General features: G+C 38.8%; 1 protein-coding gene across 2 annotated transcripts in view; it reads left to right on the top strand.

The window, feature by feature from the left end:
• The window catches only part of inpp5a (inositol polyphosphate-5-phosphatase A), a 483620-nt gene that overhangs the window by 438862 nt on the left and 25424 nt on the right, over window positions 1–19334 (top strand). For both annotated transcript variants that reach the window (XM_073027526.1, XM_073027527.1), the window contains exons 12-13: window positions 3514–3587; window positions 18184–18295. In XM_073027526.1, the coding sequence (XP_072883627.1) occupies window positions 3514–3587; window positions 18184–18295 (186 nt within the window). The remainder of the gene's footprint in view (window positions 1–3513; window positions 3588–18183; window positions 18296–19334) is intronic.

The following is a 19334-nucleotide window of genomic DNA, read 5'->3' as shown; positions in this document are numbered from 1 at the left end:
GATGCTTCCCACTCTTCCCCCTTTCCCATCCATGATTCCCCTCTCCCCACCTCCTTCTAATTCTCAGCCCACGATAGAAACCCATATCAGAATCAGGTTCAACATCACTCACTTATGTCATAATTTTTCTTTGCATGTCATCAGTACAGTGCGGTGCATAAAACTGCGGCAGTACTGTGCAAAAGTACTAGGCATCCCAGCTGTATATATGTGTGCCTAAGACTTTTGCACAGAACTGTAGTTAGTGTTAGCAGATGAGAAGTTGCAACAAGAGATGGCCCTTTGCCCCTCACGCTTTCTTGGCCATTCAGTGGAATCAATGCTCATCTGCATCAATGCCACTTTCCTGCAGAGTCCTTGTATCCCCATCACCTTAATATCCAAAAACTGATTGATGTTGAATACACTCACTGAATCAGCCTCCACAGCCTTCTTTGGAAGAAAATTCCAAATATTCACTGTCACTTCTCTAAAATAAATCTTATCATCTTGGTCCTGAAGGGCTGATCCCTTACTTTGGAATGGCAGTTTCTGGTTCTGGAGACCCCACCCAAAGAGATCCATCTCATTCCTGACTACATATATGTGCCCATGGGGTCTCTAGCTAATAAGCCAGCCCTTCCTCAACAGGAAAGGTTTCCTCAGATACAACGGGTCATGGCAGTGTCTCCTGATGGTCATTGCCATATTTCTAAGCAGCAGATACTGCATCCTCAAGCAGAATGAATCCTTAAACTTTTCCTGCCTCTGCTACCTAGGAAGATGAACAATGGCCACCCTCACCAAAGTTCAAAGTAAATTTATTATTAAAGTGCGTCTGTGTTGCCATTTGATTCATTTTCTTGCAGGCATTCACAGTAGAACAAAGAAATATAATATAATCAATGAAAAACTACACCAAAAATATGCAAACAACCCACATGCAAAAGAAGACAAACTGCAAGTAAAAAAAAAATACTGAAAACATGAGTTGTACTGTTCTTGAAAGTGAGTCCATAGATTGGTTCAGGATTGAGGTGAGTGATTTATCCACGCTGGTTTGGGAGCTCAATGGTTGACGTGTGTTAACTGTACCCAAGGCTCCTGCACATCCGTCCCTATGGCTTGACCCACTGAGTTTTTCAGTAATTTGCTTTCACTTTGTGAAGAGAGAGACTGAAAAGAGGCCCTCTTGTGCTCAAGGGGACATGAAAGTGCTCAACAAGCCACAGAGAGCCACGTAATCAGAGGAAGGTCCTGTACTCCACAGACACTAGCTAGGTCCTCCATGGAGACAAACCTTGTGAGGAGGGGGCTCCACTTTCCTCCTCCAGTATGAGACTCTGCAATTTTTCAATCAATATAGAAATAAGATTTGCCCTCACAAAATATGCCAAGGTGAGCTGTAGACCATTGAAAACAGTTGGAGCAAGCTATTTCTGTAATTAGACCAAGGATTAATTTTTGAGTGTTTTATCATCAGTGTAAGTAGCCCTGGAAAAGGAGGACCTGAGAGTTTATTATTTTTCACCTGGGCACTCTCAGCTGATTATCAGTGTTAAAAGGAGAGTGTGGAGAGGGGTCACTGCAGGCACTGGGTGCTATATTTATCCTTATATAACGTTTCCCTCATCAGGGAGTCCCCTTGCATTCAATGAATTGCCTCTCTGCTGTGTTGGGAGGAGAGGCTGTTAGTGTTGGATGGTCGCCATTTTGGGTCAAGTCCCTGAAACAGGACAGACTGCAAGATGTACCCAGCCTGATTTTAACCAACCCCACCCCCAAGCATCATTCTCACTGGGATAAAGCTGGGGCAGTAGACCCACCAGCATCTAAATATGTTTGAAATACAGATGTAGAAAGCTACTTTTGTTCAAAGTTAATAAAGCATTTACAATTTTAATAAGGTGATCATTGAATAAAATTATTTGGATGGAGTTCATAAGTCCATGTTTGATAAAGCAGTAAAAATATTTGAACAATGTTGCCATGATGCAAGGCGATTCCTGCCTCTCAGTGAAAGGTGAGAACTGGTCATCCTTGCAGGTGGTTCAGGTGACTGCTTTCATACAGATAATTAATGTGTACAAGTAGCTGCTAATTTTGCATTTCAGGAATGATTTATGAGGTGGCATGGGATAGAGGGACATAATCTAATTTAGATCAGAACCTCTGCCACCCATACAATGGTATCTGCACAGCTGTGAGATGAGAGATGATTAATGGGCAGTAACGTAAACATGCTGCAGTCATAAAAGGTGTTATTTTGATGACATACTTGTCAGAATAGGAAATGGCACTTACAAAGAGTGATGGTCAGTAGCAGAACAGATTATTATGAGCTTTCAGTCACTTATTCACTTGCAATCCAGGTTGAGTACAAATATTGATGCAAAGATAATGCTGTTTGTAACAATGTGAATAGCTGTTTGTACAAAAGGCGCTAATAGCTCCATGATCTAACCTTGGGCTTCAGTAAAAGTTACAGAGAATGGATCACAACTCATTTAATGGGAGAATAATGCACAAGAGCTGTATTATGTGTGGAAAATGAATGTCATTACTTTCAGACTCTTGAGATTGTACCAACTTCAGGTAATCACAAACCAAATTGTATGTTATCCTCCAAACTAACATAATAAAAAGTGTGAATAATCCTGCTTTCTCTCTGTGCACGCCACCAGCCCATCTCCCCATCAACCACCGCCTACTCCAACCCTCCTCCTGCCCCCAACCACTTTATGCTCTTTCAGTCATGAGTAGGATTGTTTCCATTGCAGCCACAAATATTAATTGACAATTTAAAATTAAAGGTGATTTTTTGCCTGGTTGTAGGGGTTTGCTGTTAATCAGCAACTAATAGGCTTGGAGGACATTGATGAGGACACAGAGCTGTCACCAAAACAGCTTTTCACTGTCCACATTTTGATTTCAAATTTCACATTACTTTTAGGTAAGGTTGTTTAAACTAGGTTAAGAAAGGAAAATTAATAATGGAAAAATAATGAAATAAAAAGTTAAAAAAAATTAATAAAAAGAATCTCTGAAAAGATTTGTGAACGGAAGCGCTATTTTTATGATCAAGAACTAACGTCCAAAAGTAAATAATTGTAATAAGGTTAACTGCAGTGAACGGTCAGTAAAGTATCAACTGGTAAATAACTAGTTTGTTCATTGAATGACTGAGTTACGCATTGATGAGGAAGTGCCTGGGTTTCCTCCACGTCTGTTCTCAGACAGTGTACTGTAATTAATTTCTGTATTGTTGGGTAGCAAGGGGGAAGTTAGCCACTTTTATTTTCCGCGGTGCAATTGTGGATTGGGTCTGAACGTGATGTTTGCAGTATTCAAAAAATCTGCCCACTCCAACAAAGTATCTATGTTCAGCTAACTGGACCCCTTCAAGGAGCAAAGAATTTCTTAAGATAATGAAAGGGAATAAATTTGAAAATATTTTTAATAATTCAGTTGCAATGAAATTCTATAATTATAAGCTATTGTGAATTAACATTTTGTTAATCAATTTCTTTTCAGCTTTTAGAATTTGACAGAGAACTGTCTGTATTTAAAGACAAGTTGAGTGAACAAGAGATTGCATTTCCACCCAGGTATCAAATTTATCCTTTCTATATCCTGTTACAAACATTGAACTGAAAGCAATTTTCCTGCATGAAATATAAAAAGAGAACCTTGAATATTTAAGGTGTTTAATTTTCTTTACAATGATGTGAAAAGTGGTTCTGTCCTTATCAGCATCCTTTGCAAATGTTTTATTGGGATCACAAATGATTAACAGGGGCACTGATCCCAATGAAAATGGAGAGAAAATACTTCTGTTTAGAGTAAGGTTGTGTCTTGACCTTTGACTGTGTATGTCATTGAGTGCTTTATTAAAACTCAGTTGGATTTTTTAATCTTGCACTTAAGGTAGGGGATCTTAAAAATGTGTTCATGTATGCATTTCAGTAACTATAACTTTTTAATATTAGCATATCATATATTTCAGATTCTGAAATTAATCTAGTGATAATACAGATCACAAACGGTATATTAAGTAAAATACAGAAAACATTTGTATTTTACATTGCTTTACATTGTATGTATTGATATTGCATATCAGAACATGTTTTCTAGGCCAAACAGCTTGTTTATTTTCACATCTTTCTGTCAAAGAAGACAGGGTGGAAAAGCCTGCCCTTTCTTTGAATATCTGGACATTCTTTGAAGAAAACCAGAGTGGGCACTGAACAATAGCATTAAAAGGGAGAAGAGAAAATGGAGACAGGATTGGAAAAGATAAATTGAACAATAACCATAAGACCAAAAGACATGAGTGCAGAATTAGGCCATTCGGACCATCGAGTCTGGTCAACCATTCAATAATGGCTGATTTATTATCCCTCTCAACCTATTCTTCTGCCTTATACCCAATGACTTGACCTACATGTCCACAAATTCACCACCCTCTGGCGAGAGAAATTCCTCCTCATCTCCGTTCTAAAGAGACATCCTTCTGTTCTGAGGCTGTGACCTATGATCCTAGACTTCTACTGTTAGAAACAGTACAGTCTGTCTAGGCTTTCCACATAACAGATAACAGGAAGTTTGTAGACTGAACCAGATTGAAAGAGAGTACGGTACTCATCTTTGAAGTGGTATCAGAATTTTTACAGCCATTTAAAAAAAAAGCAGATTGTGCTTAACATTTCATCCAAAAGACAGTGACAGAAATTTATTGATGTTGAGGAAGGCCTTTTGCACTCTGTACCACTATAAAATACTCATAGGAATGGATCAGGTGAACCTGGGACCATGACCAGGTTTGCAGAGATTGCCCAAGGACTAGGTCGGGTCAGAGCCTTAGTAATAGCACATGAAAGCGCCCTCCAGCTTGAGTTTGGATTGAGAACAGTGTTAGGAAGCAATTATATGGGTGAGATCGGGACCAGAGTCAAGAAGCGATCACAGAGTTGGGTTAGAGGGGGAGAGCATTTAGAAATTTGGAGCCAGAGGTCGAGTGCAATCAAAGCATCAGGAGGTCAAATCAGTAGTCAGGTTTAAAGTTTTAATAATGCTACTTGAGTAGTAACAACGTTCCCTCTAATTTGTAATGACACGTATGTGCAAAAATCTTGTGCTGTGCAATTTAATAATGTGTGCACCAAATAATTTCTTCAACAAGAACAGTATAAATAAGCCAGTTCTAAAACCTGCAGACAAGTGATTGCAAACTCCACTTTTTCAACACCATCCGCAGCAGAAACCAGAAAAGGAAATGTGATTGTGTATGATCACGAAATGTTCTTAACGTGCCGACAAAGTAGAGGGTGGCAACCTTTTGTGCACAGTTTAAATTCCTTTGTGTGCTAGTAGCAAAAGATCTGTGCATGCGTACACCAGAAAAGGAAAATATCTTTAAACCGCCAAATAGTAAATAACAAATATTTTGAAGCTTCTGACTCAAAATATTCTTCAAATATTTCATAATTTGGCCTGTGTTCGTGTGCGCATGTATGTGCATTTGTGAGTGTGTGTGTCTTTTTGAATGTGCACAATGTGCACACACTCAAATTGAAGTTGATGTTCTTGTCTATTTTGTATCTACATTGACTCTCAGTGTACCGCACTTCTCTATATACTGCATGGATATTTTGTTTATCAATTATGTATTGATGCTTTTTGACATTAATATTGAATCTGCTTTCATCATTCATTCCAACAGTTATTTCAGTACACAATGACTTGCTGTATCTTTTTTTCCCTTGTCATTTCTTTAAATGTATCTCTTTGGTATCTATCATTCCATCACTGAAAGAAGATTCTCCTTATTAACTCTTTCAAGTTTCCCCTTTACCTTATTTGCTTCTTGGATAAATAACCAATTCTCTGGTCTCTCTAATTAACTCATGCCTAGAAAGTGGATTGGTTAATGCCTGTTTTTATGAAGAAATCACACATAAATGCAACTTAGCTAGCATTTGATGAAATAGTGTCACTGGCAATTCCAGTCAGTCTTCATCTGAGTGAATCTGATTGTTTTCTAGCATTGGACATGTACTTGATCTTTCTCTCATTTAACACCAACTTCTGTCCTGACTGACATAAATTAGAACAGTTGGGCAGAGAGATGCTTTTCAGTTGGAGCTTGTTAAATCATTGTACCCATCTAGACATTTTGATTTCATCACACACCATTTTAATGTCATGATAGGTCACCAGCCATCAGTTGAGACAACCAAGACAGCAGAGAATTTCCTCCCACATTCCAAAAACGTATAGGTTGGTAGGTTAATTGGTCGTTGTAGATTGTCCCAAGATTAGGCTAGGGTTTAAAATTGGGGAATTGCTGGGCGGCATGGCTTGAATGGCCGGAAGAGCCCATTCCGTGCTACATCTCAATCAATCAATCAATCTATAAATCAATAAGTAATACCTCATATTCTCTGCTGCAGAATCATCTCTTCTGCTCATAAAACATTAACAAATGAATCAGTGAATCATTTAGTGAAGCAGCTTGCTACAATTGTTTGCAGTGGTGTGGAAGCACATATCTTGTAAGGATAAGAAATCTACTTGTTCAAAGCTAGATAGAATCAGGATACTCATAATAGGAGGAGTGGTCAGGGTCTTCCTGATGAGTAGCTTAGTGTCACCTCTTACCAGCCTTGATACATCACTTCACATTTATTTTACTGGTGGCCATAAGTGCTGGTGCCTAGCTCCTGTATGAAGTATGGCACTCTTCTCAGACTGGGACACGAGTTGTTAAAAATGTTAGTGAACTTAGTATAATCCTATTTTAGGTCTGATTCTCACTGTGAACCACCATAATATGGTTTCAGGTTTTTTTTTGGCCAGATTCACTTTTTTTTATGAATGAAAGTAAATATGTGCCAACACGATGTGAAGTACTTCCTTAGATCACCAAACTGAGGGATATTTCAGTTTCTCATTTTTAATTCTTTGTACCATTTAAGAAACGCTCTTTTTCACCCTCTGAAAGGCATGTCTTGGGTGCAGAATTTATTATCATATTTTAACAACTCTAAACATTGCTTTGCTAAGATTCAACATAATCAGTTTAATTTTTCAATGAGATCCCCCTTCATTCTTCTAAACTCCAGTGAGTACAAGCCCAGAGCTTTCAAACACTTTTCATGTGTTAACCCTTTTATTGCTGGGATCATTCTCATGAGCCTCTTGGACCTTCTCCAAGGTCAGCACATCCTTTTTAGATAAGGGGCCCAAACTGCTCACAATACTCCAAGTGCAGTCTGACCAATGCTTTACAAAACCTCAGCATAGCGCCCTGTCTATACCATTGGTACTGTTAACATTTCCAAGTTTTGTGTCATCTGCCCGTGATAAAGTCACTTATTCACAGTATTTCAAAAAGAACAGTGATGCTTTTAGAGATTCAGTCAGGAAATAAGACAATATTCTTAACCTTACTGATTGAATTAGAAAAACACTGCATTGATCCAGTAGCTTCCACTCCCTTATAATGGCCCAAAGCACAGCACAGCTATCAAACTACCTTTGAACTGCTATGACTGTCATCCATTAAGGTTTGAAACTGAAATGAGATAACTGACCAAGAACCCTTGATTTAGTATTGCTGATGGAGGATTATTGTTGATGGGACTTCAGAAAATGTGTCTGCTACCTTTGGATAGTATCCAGAAATATGTTGCATTGGTTAGAAAAGGAAAGAGAGAGAGAGAGAGAGAGAGAGAGAGAGAGAGAGAAAGAGAGAGAGAGAGAGAGAGAGAGGGGGGGAGAGAGGGAGAGAGAGAGAGAGTGTGTGTGTCTCTCTCTCTCTCTCTCTCTCTATATATATATATATAGGGATGCTGTTTAATGATTATTCTGAAAGGCTAAACCCCTGGCACTGCAGCAGCCTTTTGATACTGAATGAAAGTCAGGCTTGATCCCATTGTTTCTAACCCAGATGTAAGAATACTTGAGGCCCTCCGTTGGTTGGAGTCGACCATGGATGTTGTGTCTCAGCTGTCTGTGTGATAAGCAAGCCAGTGTGCTAGCCAGGGCAGTACAATATGGAGAGCGAGCTGTTGCCCATGTAGAAGGCTCCCCCTCTCCGTGCAGTCAATGCATCCAAATGAATGGCAGAGATCGATTCAGTTTGGCACCAGTGGTGTTGCAGGCGTTGCCAGTCAGAGGTGAACTCAGCAAAGGACTACCTTAGGGAATCCAGCTCCAGATTTTTCCTCGGGATTTACTCCTGAAGTCTTCCCAATAGCTAATATAGCCACAAGCTAGTGGAGGTTTAAGATCAGAGATTTTCTTCTCTTAGATGAGCTGCCAGCCATGGCTGAAGAGCCCCATCTGCCCAAAGCAAATGGTTTTGAAGGCACCAGTAGTCTGCCCTTGCCCCTTATCAGGTCAATAGAAATGGTTCCACCAGGCTTATTAACCTGGTGCAGGCCAGAACTATTTGAGACGCATAACACTGGGAGCATTGTACAGGTAGTAGGAGCTATGACATTCTTAAGGAACCAATAAGGCTATTATGATTTCTGCATCCAAAGTGTGGCAGAAATATGGAACTTCCACAAACAGCATATAGCATTTAATGTGAGTTTTGAGATTGATAGATGGCCTACTCCTGCCCCTATATTCCATGACCATTCGATATAGGAGCAGAATTAGACCATTTGGCCCATTGAGTCTGCTCTGTTATTTCACCTTGGCTGATCCAAATATCCTCTCAGTCCCAGTCTCCTGCCTTCCTCCCATATCCCTTCATGCCCTGACCAACCAGGAATCTATCAACCTCTGCCTTGGCCTCCACAACTGCCTAAGGCAAAGAATTCCACAGATTCACCACTCTCTGGCTAAAAAAAATCCTTCCTCATCTCTGTTCTAAAAGGATGCCCCTCTATTCTGAGGCTGTGTCCTCTGGTCTTAGACTGTCCCACCATAGGAAACATTCCCATGACTAATATTATTTTATAATTTGCAGCTATTTTATAATAATCTTACCAATGTCCCAATATTAATGTGACATCTGAAATTAGAAAAAATGTAGCTTCTACTGTCTTAAAAATTCAACAAGTGTGATTTACTTTAGATCAGCAAAATGGAACCTCACAAATGACACTGCATTATGTGTGAATGCCTTTATTCCATGTGCAAACACCAATCTATTTGGCTTCAACCTTAAAGAATAAGTTTGGTAATAAATAATTCTTATGTCAGAAAAGGAATCAATTACTCAGGGTCCCAATTACATATGAGGAAACCATTCAACTGTAAAATAATTTCAATATTGACTTTTTATAATGAAAATAAAACATTTGACACTGAATTAAGCAATTGGATTTACAAACCAAGTATTAACATAAATCAAATCATATAAAAACATAACAGATTTTGAGTACTTCACCCTGAATTCTTTAAATATTTTTATTTTTTTTAATTAACTCATTGGATTTGTTTGAAAGAATATTTAATTTGTTTGACTGAGTTCACTTAAATACATTTGAGTTTATCAAGTTCAGTTCATTCCTAATCTGTCACATGAGTGTATAATAATGAAGAGGTTATTGAATAGGATCAAAACTGGGACACACACAGTCTGTTTAAATGTGTCCAGTTCTTCAGAACAAATTACAATAAAATAAAAATTAGAAACAAAATAAAAGTTGTTTTTTTTAAATTAGTGATTTTCACTTGTCAGACAGTATTGCAAAGTGTTTTATGAGTTTATTATTTAATATGTTCTTCAGTGGAGAAACATATAGCACAAGCTTTGTTGTTTATTCCCATTTGAAGAATAAGATGTACAATTAGTTTATCTTTGATTCAGCTTGTTCCCGTCCATCACAGAACACAAACACTGCATTTTTTTTTTCTCTTTTGGAAGTTTCATTTCTGACCCATCCTCACAGACCTGCAGAGTTTCTCGGATGTCTGCTAACTTGCCAAGGCGAGCATCAAGCTAGTATCAACTTAGTCTTAAACACCAAACGGTGAAGGGACAACAGTATATCATTCCTCACTTCCATTGCTGCTGTCTAGACTTGGCAAACACCCCGATGTGGGAAAGGAGCCATTCGTTTAATCACTACGGCTGTGACTACAAAGTATTCCCTGCTGGGCGCGTTAGCAGTTTTAAACATAATCAATGCCTAATGGCTTCATAAATAATACAACTGAGACTCTTAACAAATTATCATTTAATTTTATGAACTGTATAAGACTAACTCTTCATTACCTAATGTTTAATGTCAATTCTGGCTCTTTCTCTTCTCCTTAGATAGTTTACCATCATGCAAGTCAGTGCATTTGTACAAGTATTACAACCAATTGCACAAAATCATGCAACCATTGTACAATCTATATTGAATATTGACTAAAACTAAAAGAAATGATACATTATTCTATATTCTTTTAAAACAAATGATTAATCTGGAATCTTGATGTTGTTTTGGTGCACTCAGTTATTCCAATCAGTATTTTATCATTGAAACTAATGAGCAACATCTAGAAGATGCCATCACATTTGACAGTCAACACTAGGGCTATATTACAGTTGCTTTTAATGTTTAAGATTTTGTTAATGCCCCTAACAACAAGTACAAATTTTGTGTTAAAAGCAGTACAGAAATAAATTGTACTTAGCTTAAAAATTGTGTACATTGTCGTTAACACTTCTCTAATGATGGAGGATATTTCAGCAGGAACAAATTTGGAAGAAGTTTCTTTTTGAATATGAGTTTATCATAACAAGAGCTTTGAAATACTTAGTGAGAACACAGCATTATATCATTTCCATGTCACGCCTCCCTGACTCCAGAATGAATGCTAACATGGGAAAGCCAAATTCAGCACAAATGTGTGCAATGTTCAGTCTTGTCACAACTGACCTGATGGATGACTTCTTGAATGTAAGCAATATGAATTTACAGCTTCTATCATATACTTTAAATCACAGCACAAGGTACGGGAATGTAACTTTCACTGATTTAACAAACTAATGTACAAAAATCCATTAATTATATTTTGAATAAAACAAAAATCAAGGGTCCATTGACCAGGTCACAAAAGCTCATCCATTTTACAATACTTTATGCATCGTAGAATTTATTAAAGGGCTATGCAGGTCAAGGCTTAAGATTAAAACATTGTATTTTGAAACAATTTTAAAACATTAGTGGAATGAGTAGCAGCAAGTTAAAGATTTGGAGAGGCAATTTCTGAGAGCAGGGTTAATGATTTCATCAATGTAGAGTGTAAAGGCATTGTAGGTTGCATATGAAATGCAGAGCTGAATAAGTCTGCAGTGGTTGAATAGAAAAAGCCCACAAAATACATTTAAAGATTGAGCCTTTCAAAGGTACCTCAGCAGAGGTAAGGAAATTCACGAAGATTGGTAAAGATAGGTGACTTTAGAAGAAAGCTCTGTTTAGGATAGGATATTGGCCACAGGGCAGTTGGTGGAATTAAATGAACCTCAAGTGATGAAATTGTGGATAAAGATTTGGTGCCATAAGTTTTGAGTTTGAGGTAATGTTGTTGCTGATTCAGAATCACAGGAGGTAGATTTGCTGATGGAATTGCTATAGCCAAAAGCCAGTTTTTTGTTTGAGTTCCTCTCTGTGCCTTGTGGTACATTGGACAGCAACCTTGTCATTTCTTTAGCATTTGTCTGTTTTTTTATGATGCCAAGTTGAAGCTCAATGCTCAACCCAGCACGGATGCAAAGAGCTGGCCAGATTTGAACCCAGGACCACTCGCCTGAAGTCCAGTGTAGATGCCAATACACCACCAGATGGCTCAAGACCAATGTAGCACAACTGAATGGCATGTTGCAATTTTGTATGTGTTGTCTCTATTTAGAATTCTGAGTCACATTTATTAAAGGCACATTAGGGAAGGACATGGACATTAAAATCTTGCTCCTGATTTTGATTCCATTGATTTCAGCAGAACTAAATTTCTGAAAGAGCATTGACTACCAGATACTGCCTCATGCATTTTAAGCCTATAACCAAGGGTATTCTTTTTTGAAGATTCTGAAAATATTTAGGCTCAAACACAGAAACTGGATTTTGCAAGGAAGTACCAATTAATAAATCTGTCACAGACTTTGTAAGAAGACAACTTCTGTGGTCCAACTGGTGGAAGAAGTGGCAATCCTGAAATTAAATTAAGCTCCAAAAGCGAGATGGAATTGTCTTGTGGATAAATGAAACTTGTGGTGAGGCCATCATTATAAGCTTTAGAATCACAGGTTAGAGAGTAGGCCTTGCATAATTTTTGCACAGAAAATACAGTGGAAAACACTGGATTATAGGTTTGTGTCCACCTCAAAGTAGAAAGGGATCAGTGGAGAGATGGATTTTACTCTAAGGCAAGGGTTCCCAACATGGGGTGAACACTGCTTAATGGTATTGGTCCATGACATAAAAAGGTTGGCAACCCCTGCTCTAGCAAGGCCCAGGATGGGGTGAAGTGTCAAAGTGTTAGTCACAAAAATTGAGATCAAAGGGCATCAGGCATGATTACTATTACCCACTGGGGTTGAGAGCTGGATCCCATTTGTGAGTAGGGGGAATAAATGGGTCTGTGTTCAGTTTCTGTCTGTTATCCACATTTCAGTGGGTGCCAGTACAATACCCCCCAGGACCATGTACTGTAATAAGTTTTTGTGGCACTTTTTCAAAGACCTTGTGAAAGTCTTAGTACACCAAATTGACATATCAGTTCTGCTAATTGCAACCTCAAAAACTCCAAATATTTGTCACATATGATTTCCCTTTCATAAATCCATGCTGAATCTGCTAAATAGCATCTTATTGTCCAGGTTTATGATTACCACTGCATCATAATGGATTCTATCCTTTCCCTGCCACAGATGTCTGGCTAATTGTCTATTGTTCCTTGTATTTTATCTGATTCCTTTGTCCCATTTACTATGTTTAGGTTGAGATACCTGTCCTAAAATGCATGGACTTATGGAAATAACAAATAATATCTCCACATCTGTGTCCTTCAGAATCTTAGGATGCAGGTCATCTGTTCCTGGTGATTAGTCACCTTTTAACATCATTAATTTTTTCTAAACATTTTCTTTAACTGATACTATTTTCTTTTGATTTCCTCATTTACTTTTGCAGCCATAATTTTATGCTATTTCCAGCAGTTTTCCTGTGTTAGCATCCATGAAGACGATGGTTCAATGGTTCCATTTAATATCAGAAAATGTATACAGCATACAACCTGAAATTCTTACTCTTCACAGACATACACGAGACAGAAGTAAAACCCCAAAGAATGAATGACAGAAAACATTAGAACCCCAAAGCCCCTTCTCCCCTTCCCACTCTAGCAACAGCAAAGCATCACCTGCCCCACCACCTGCCAGGCAAGCAATAGCAAAGCCCCCCACTTCCAACTCACTTCTTTAAATTCTTCTGCCATTGTCTCCCCCCCCCCCCCCACCGATATTAAGTCTCCTAGCAGTGATCTCTTGACCACTTCCTGACATAACCCATAATGCAATTCTTGCCTGCTGACCAGGCCCAGAGTCACACAACAGAACTTTGTCAGGATGAATCACGTCTGTGATTCATGCCAAAAGAGTACTGGAGGATACGCCTAACTTGGCCTGGGAACTCACTGAGAGCTTTGTTTAAAATTTCATTCCCTGACCTGAACACTTTAGTCTGAAAGTAAGTATTGGTCACATTAAGCAGAGACTTGACAGCTCCAGCTATTAGCAATAGAAGAGGTGCATCTTTTAATTCAGGAATATTAGTACACCACCAATAAATGAGCAGAAAGCAGTTATGAATGAAGACTTCTTGAAGAAGGGCAAACATGTAAGTAATTGATACACTATCAAGCAATTCATTAATTACAGTATTGACTCTAGAAGGTTGTAAAGTGACATTGTTTAAAAGTGATTTTTTTTCCATTGTACACGCCCTTTAGTGAAGTTTGCATTCTGATAAATGTGCAGGAATACTAATCTAGAGAAATTAATCAGCTTGCAGGAGTGACCTGCACATGTTTTTCATTGTATTATGTTGCCATGTAATCTGCAGGGATACACAAGATCTGCACATATAACAGAGCATCCCAGGCTAGTTTACATTGTGGTTAATGAAGTCTTGTTCAGGACTTATCATCTGCAATCTAGCCCTTTACTTTTGAGCAAATTTGATGAGATATAGTTATTGGTCTGTGAGATAATTAAATATTGTTAATTATAAGTCCAAATTTATTTAGCATTTTTATTAAGTAGAAATCAGTTTGATAATAACAGATGTGGAACATTAAATTTAGCCTTTCCAGGCTTTTTTAAAAGGAATGTTTTCAGCTTCTGTCGACAGAAGAGATCAAGAATATATTGTAGTAAACCTACCTGGGTAATTTTGATCTGATATGCAGTGGAGTGATTTAAGTATTATTTGCTCTACTTGTCCTTTGCTACTGCAGCCTGATTGACCCCATTTTCTTCGAAAACCTTTGACCCCATTGTTAGCTTGGTCACCATGGTGTTATTGTAACATTTGCAAGTAGCAGCTGTTTAACACGTAGTATTTTAACTGTAATGTTTGCAGTTCTGTGTTTACCATACTGATTAATTTTTCAAATGAGCTGCAGAACATCACTTTATTTATTCTGCGAGAAAGCTGCCAGTGGACATGTTTGAAGCTTAATGCAAAACCAGAAAAACAAAGTCATTTTTTTAAAAAAGTAATAAGTCAGATTAACATGGAGAACAATGAATTTGCATTTTAAAAATTCCAGCATTCATCTCAAAGGCCCTTTATATCAGCTAATAAGCTCTATTTATTCAGGTGCAATGTCTATTTTAAATGATGCTTCTTCTATTTTAGTAATTTCACAACAAAATTAGGAATCTGGCTAATTGTTTCAAATAATATTATTGGTCTTTACAATGCAATAATTATTTTTGGAAATGTGTAATACCTTAAAGTGATTGTACCCATTCACAAGGAGGTGTTATGTTTGAATGGATTCACACATTGATTTTAGCTTTGTAGCTAAGCGGTTTCTAATTCAATATAACACTAATGTTGTGCAAGCAGGTTTATTTGTACTGAAACAACTTCGGATCACAGTGGGAGATCTGAAATTAAGTTTAAAAAAAGGATTTACATAAAAAATCATTCTTGATTCCTTGCACTAAATAGATCTGTATATCAGTGCTTTATAGATGTGTTATTAGCAGAATATAATATTCCACTGTAGCACACACAAAATGCTGGAGGAACTCAGCAGGTCAGTCAGCATCTATGGAGAAGAATAAACTACTGACATTTTGGGCCAAGACCCTTCTGATGAAGCACCCCCTAGTATTTTGTGTGCTTGTTACTCTGGATTTCCAGCGTTTGCAGAATCTCTTGTGTTTAATATACCAGTGCAATCATAGGGCCCACGTAAGCCAATTGCCTGACACATGCTCCTGTTTCGTGTGTTTTTATGTTCTTCTCAATGTATTATGATTATCTATGCTGATAATTCCATTATCTTTGGTGATTGCAATGAAGTTTATTATTGATCTTTGACCCACTTACCCACGCTTCGTGATTGTGTACAGTAATTGAGTTTGTTACAGGAGGATAAGGGCAATTATTTATTATTCATTCAGATACGGGGCTCTACTGGCCCTTTGTGCCACACCACACAGCAACCCTCGATTTAACCATAGCCTAACCATGGGACAATTTCCAATCACCAATTAACTTACCAACTGGTATGTCTTTGGAGTGTGGGAGGAAACCGGGGGTACCTGGATGAAACCCACGTAGTTGTCAGGGAAACATACAAACTCCTTACAGGTAGCAGCGGGATCCTCTCTGTATCCTCAATATCTTCAGTTCTGAGCCTCAACTTGGCCCTGGGTGTCTAGTGTATTCACCAAGAGGGGACAGTTAGCAAGTTATCCCAAAGATCATTTGCCGTAGATGAGTGGCATGTTCTTTTTTCCGGGGGGGGGGGGGGTACAATGAAAGAAGCAACCCTAGAATCAAAGCAGGAGCTGAGACCCCTGTCAGAAATACGCCAGGGTGTGAGCACTAGTCTGTAGCTAGAGGCTTGAGAAACAGAGGCCTAAGATTGCTATTCACAATAATAAAGAAAAGGGTGGGTAGGTAGGTAGGTAGGCCTCTGTTAGTCTCGATAGATCATGGATTTGCGCCTTGGAAAGTTTCCAGGGTGCAGGCCTGGGCAAGGTTGTGTGGAAGGCCGGCAGTTGCCCAAGCTGCGAGTCTCCCCTCTCCACACCACCGATGTTGTCCAAGGGAAGGGCATTAGGACCCATACAGCTTGGCACCGGTGTCGTTGCAGAGCAATGTGTCGTTAAGTGCCTTGCTCAAGGACACACACGCAGCCTCAGTCAAGACTTGAACTAGCGACCTTCAGATCACTAGACAAACGCCTTAACCACTTGGCCACGTGCCAACACAAAGAAAAGGGTACTGTGCAGATGAAGATAAGCGTATCTGAGAGTAGAGCAAAAATTCCACCTTTTCCCAAACATTTTAGTGCCTGGACGAAAACTCATCTGCCGACTTTCCAGCAGAGATTTTGTCAGCAGTAGAATCACTTGTCCAGAATAGAAAAGATTTCTCTCCCCATTTTTTATTCAGCTGAAGCAACACCATCTGAAGGGCCAGCTCTCAAACGGCGCTCTTCACCAAGATATTTCATATCGCACTTGTAGCCTTACTACAAACTGTACAGGAACTCCAGTTTCCTGCCAAAGATACCTAAGATACAGGTATTCAGTTTTGTTAATTAACTAGCCACTGTAAATTGTCTCTACTATATTGGTGAATGATAGAATTTAGGAGGAGTTCATGGCAATGTGGAGAGCATCATAATGGGAATAAGAACTTGATGGCTTGCACCAACTCAGAAAGCCAAAGGGCGTATTTTTATTGCACTCTATAACATCATAAGTAGCAAAGGAACAATATGCAAAGTGGCATAGACCTTACTCAACCAGAGTTTTTTCATGGGTTGATGCACACTACACACTGCCCCCATTCCTGGCCATACACCAGTCTTTGGCTCGATTGGAATCATCACCATCATGTAGGATTTGCAGTGCAGAACACTAATTGAAAGTGAGGAACTGTGGTGTTTAGGAAATTTCCTGGGCTCCACCTGTTTTGGTGAGAGAATGGGGTTGAGGCTCATATCTGATCTTTATAGATTCTAGGAGAGGAGAACTTTTACATCGGGGCTCACCTCACCTCTCCCCAGTAAACCAAAGAAATATCTGGTGACCACTGAAATGGATCTTTTCAATGAATGCAGAAATTTCTATGATCAAAGTTCACATGTAGGCATTTAACACATTCGTGCTACCGTGCTTTTTACATCTCCTCTAGGAAATGCAATTATCTAACAAAACAAAATTAAAACTGCATGGAAATGTGGTTAAGTGGTCTTTAGCTTTTGTTTGTGATTTTTGCCAACCAAAGTGTAGTGAAAAGTGAGTAACATTCAGAGTATGTTATAAAGTCCAGGAGGACTGAAGCAAGAATTCCAACCATCTTGGAGATCTGGCCCAACACTTGCCAATTTACAAATCTGTGCAAACCAAGAATTGTTTCAGATTGAAACTGTAAGGCTAGAACACTCCTTTGCTCAGCTAGATATTAACGTTTCTCTGGTCCTTGCTTCATTCAATCTAACCACTGCCCTATGGCCAGTAGTTGTATCTCTTTAAATATTATAAGGCTCCCTTTGAAGAATGCATCTTACAAGCCATCACTTCTGAAGGGAGAAAGTGGTGAATGTGAATGAGCTGTCGATGAAGAAGAAGTCATTATGGAATCCCTTGTCCTCTTTTGTTGGAGCAAGAGAAAATTATCTTTGTCCCCTTTTCTCCTTGTGGTTGAAATGCTGCTTAAAAAGGTGCTCAGGAGGTGGGTGAATGGAGGAAATACTCGGGTAATTTTAACAACAAAGAAAAAAGTAAAGCTGCTCTCCATATAATAAAAATAAAATGATAAATAACAAAACATGCTGATCTCTTTGCAAAATGCTCAAAAGGTCAAGTTAGACATCAGTACCTTTTGACTTGTATTATTTTAACAGTTGGGAAATGTAAAAGCTATATAAAAAATTTTAAGCGCAAAGTATTTTATTTTTCTCCTGTATGAAAGAGAGTGAATTACCCTGGTTTCCCTTTTCCAGCTATCCATACAGTGAAGACTCAACTCAGGGAAAGCAGTACATGAATACAAGATGTCCCTCGTGGTGCGATCGGATTCTTTTGTCACATTTGGCACGGGATCTTATTCATAAAGTAAGTAGGAGGCTCAAACTTTTGTTCCACTAATACTGAGTAAAGATAAGAATGAATATCTAGTTAGGATTCACTACAAGTTTTACATGTCTTATCAGTCTGCGCATAAAATTACAGATGACCAGAGGACACGGCATAGAGGGGCGGCCATTTAGAATGGAGATGAGGAGGAATTTCTTTAGCAAGTGATTGGTAAATCTGCAAAAATTGTTACCACAGGCGGCTATGGAGGCCAAGTCATTGGATATATTTAAGGATGACGTTAATAGATATTTGTTTAGTCAGAGCATGATGGGATATGCAGAGGAGGCAGAAGACTAGGGCTAAGAGTGAAAATGGATCAGCCATGGTGAAATGCAGAGTAGACTCGAAGGGCCAAATGGTCTAACTCTGCTCCTATATTGTATGGTCTTATACTCGTATTTTGAATACCTCACAGCGAAAGGTCCTTGAGGGAGTTGGATAATTTCTTACTTCGTTGTACTTCATTAATTGCAGTACAAAATTAAAGATTCAAAGATGAGCTTTATTTGTCGCGTGTATCACAAAACCTCAAAACATACACTGGAATGCGTCGAACGCATCTGTGATCAGCACAACCCGAGGATTTTGCAAGTGTCGCCACACTTCTAGCACCAGCATAGCATGCCCACCACTCACTAACCCGGACTGCACGTCTTTGGACTGTGGGAGCAAACTGGAGCACCCGGAGGAAACCCACACGGTTACATGGAGAATGTACAAAGACCTTTCATTCACGGGTGGGAATCGAACACCAATCGGTAATCGCTGGCATTGTAAAGCTTTGTGCTAACCACTACCCTAACCATACTGTCTGATTAATCTGTTAAAGAGTAAAGTGATTAATAAGGATCAGAAATACCTATTTCAAGCTATGTACAATTTGTTTGCTGTATCCTCCTGAGATGAAAGATCAAGGGAAAAACTTTCTCTAGATATCAGCTGTTCTCTAATTCAGCAGGAATATGTTGCACAGATACAGTCTGAAACCAGGTGACCCTTGATACTGGCTGAATGT

Source organism: Hemitrygon akajei, chromosome 23 (assembly GCF_048418815.1).
Source record: "Hemitrygon akajei chromosome 23, sHemAka1.3, whole genome shotgun sequence".
In the NCBI taxonomy this organism is placed as follows: domain Eukaryota; kingdom Metazoa; phylum Chordata; class Chondrichthyes; order Myliobatiformes; family Dasyatidae; genus Hemitrygon; species Hemitrygon akajei.
The sequence above is the reverse complement of the archived record's forward strand: the minus strand, read 5'-3'. Positions and strand labels throughout refer to the sequence as shown.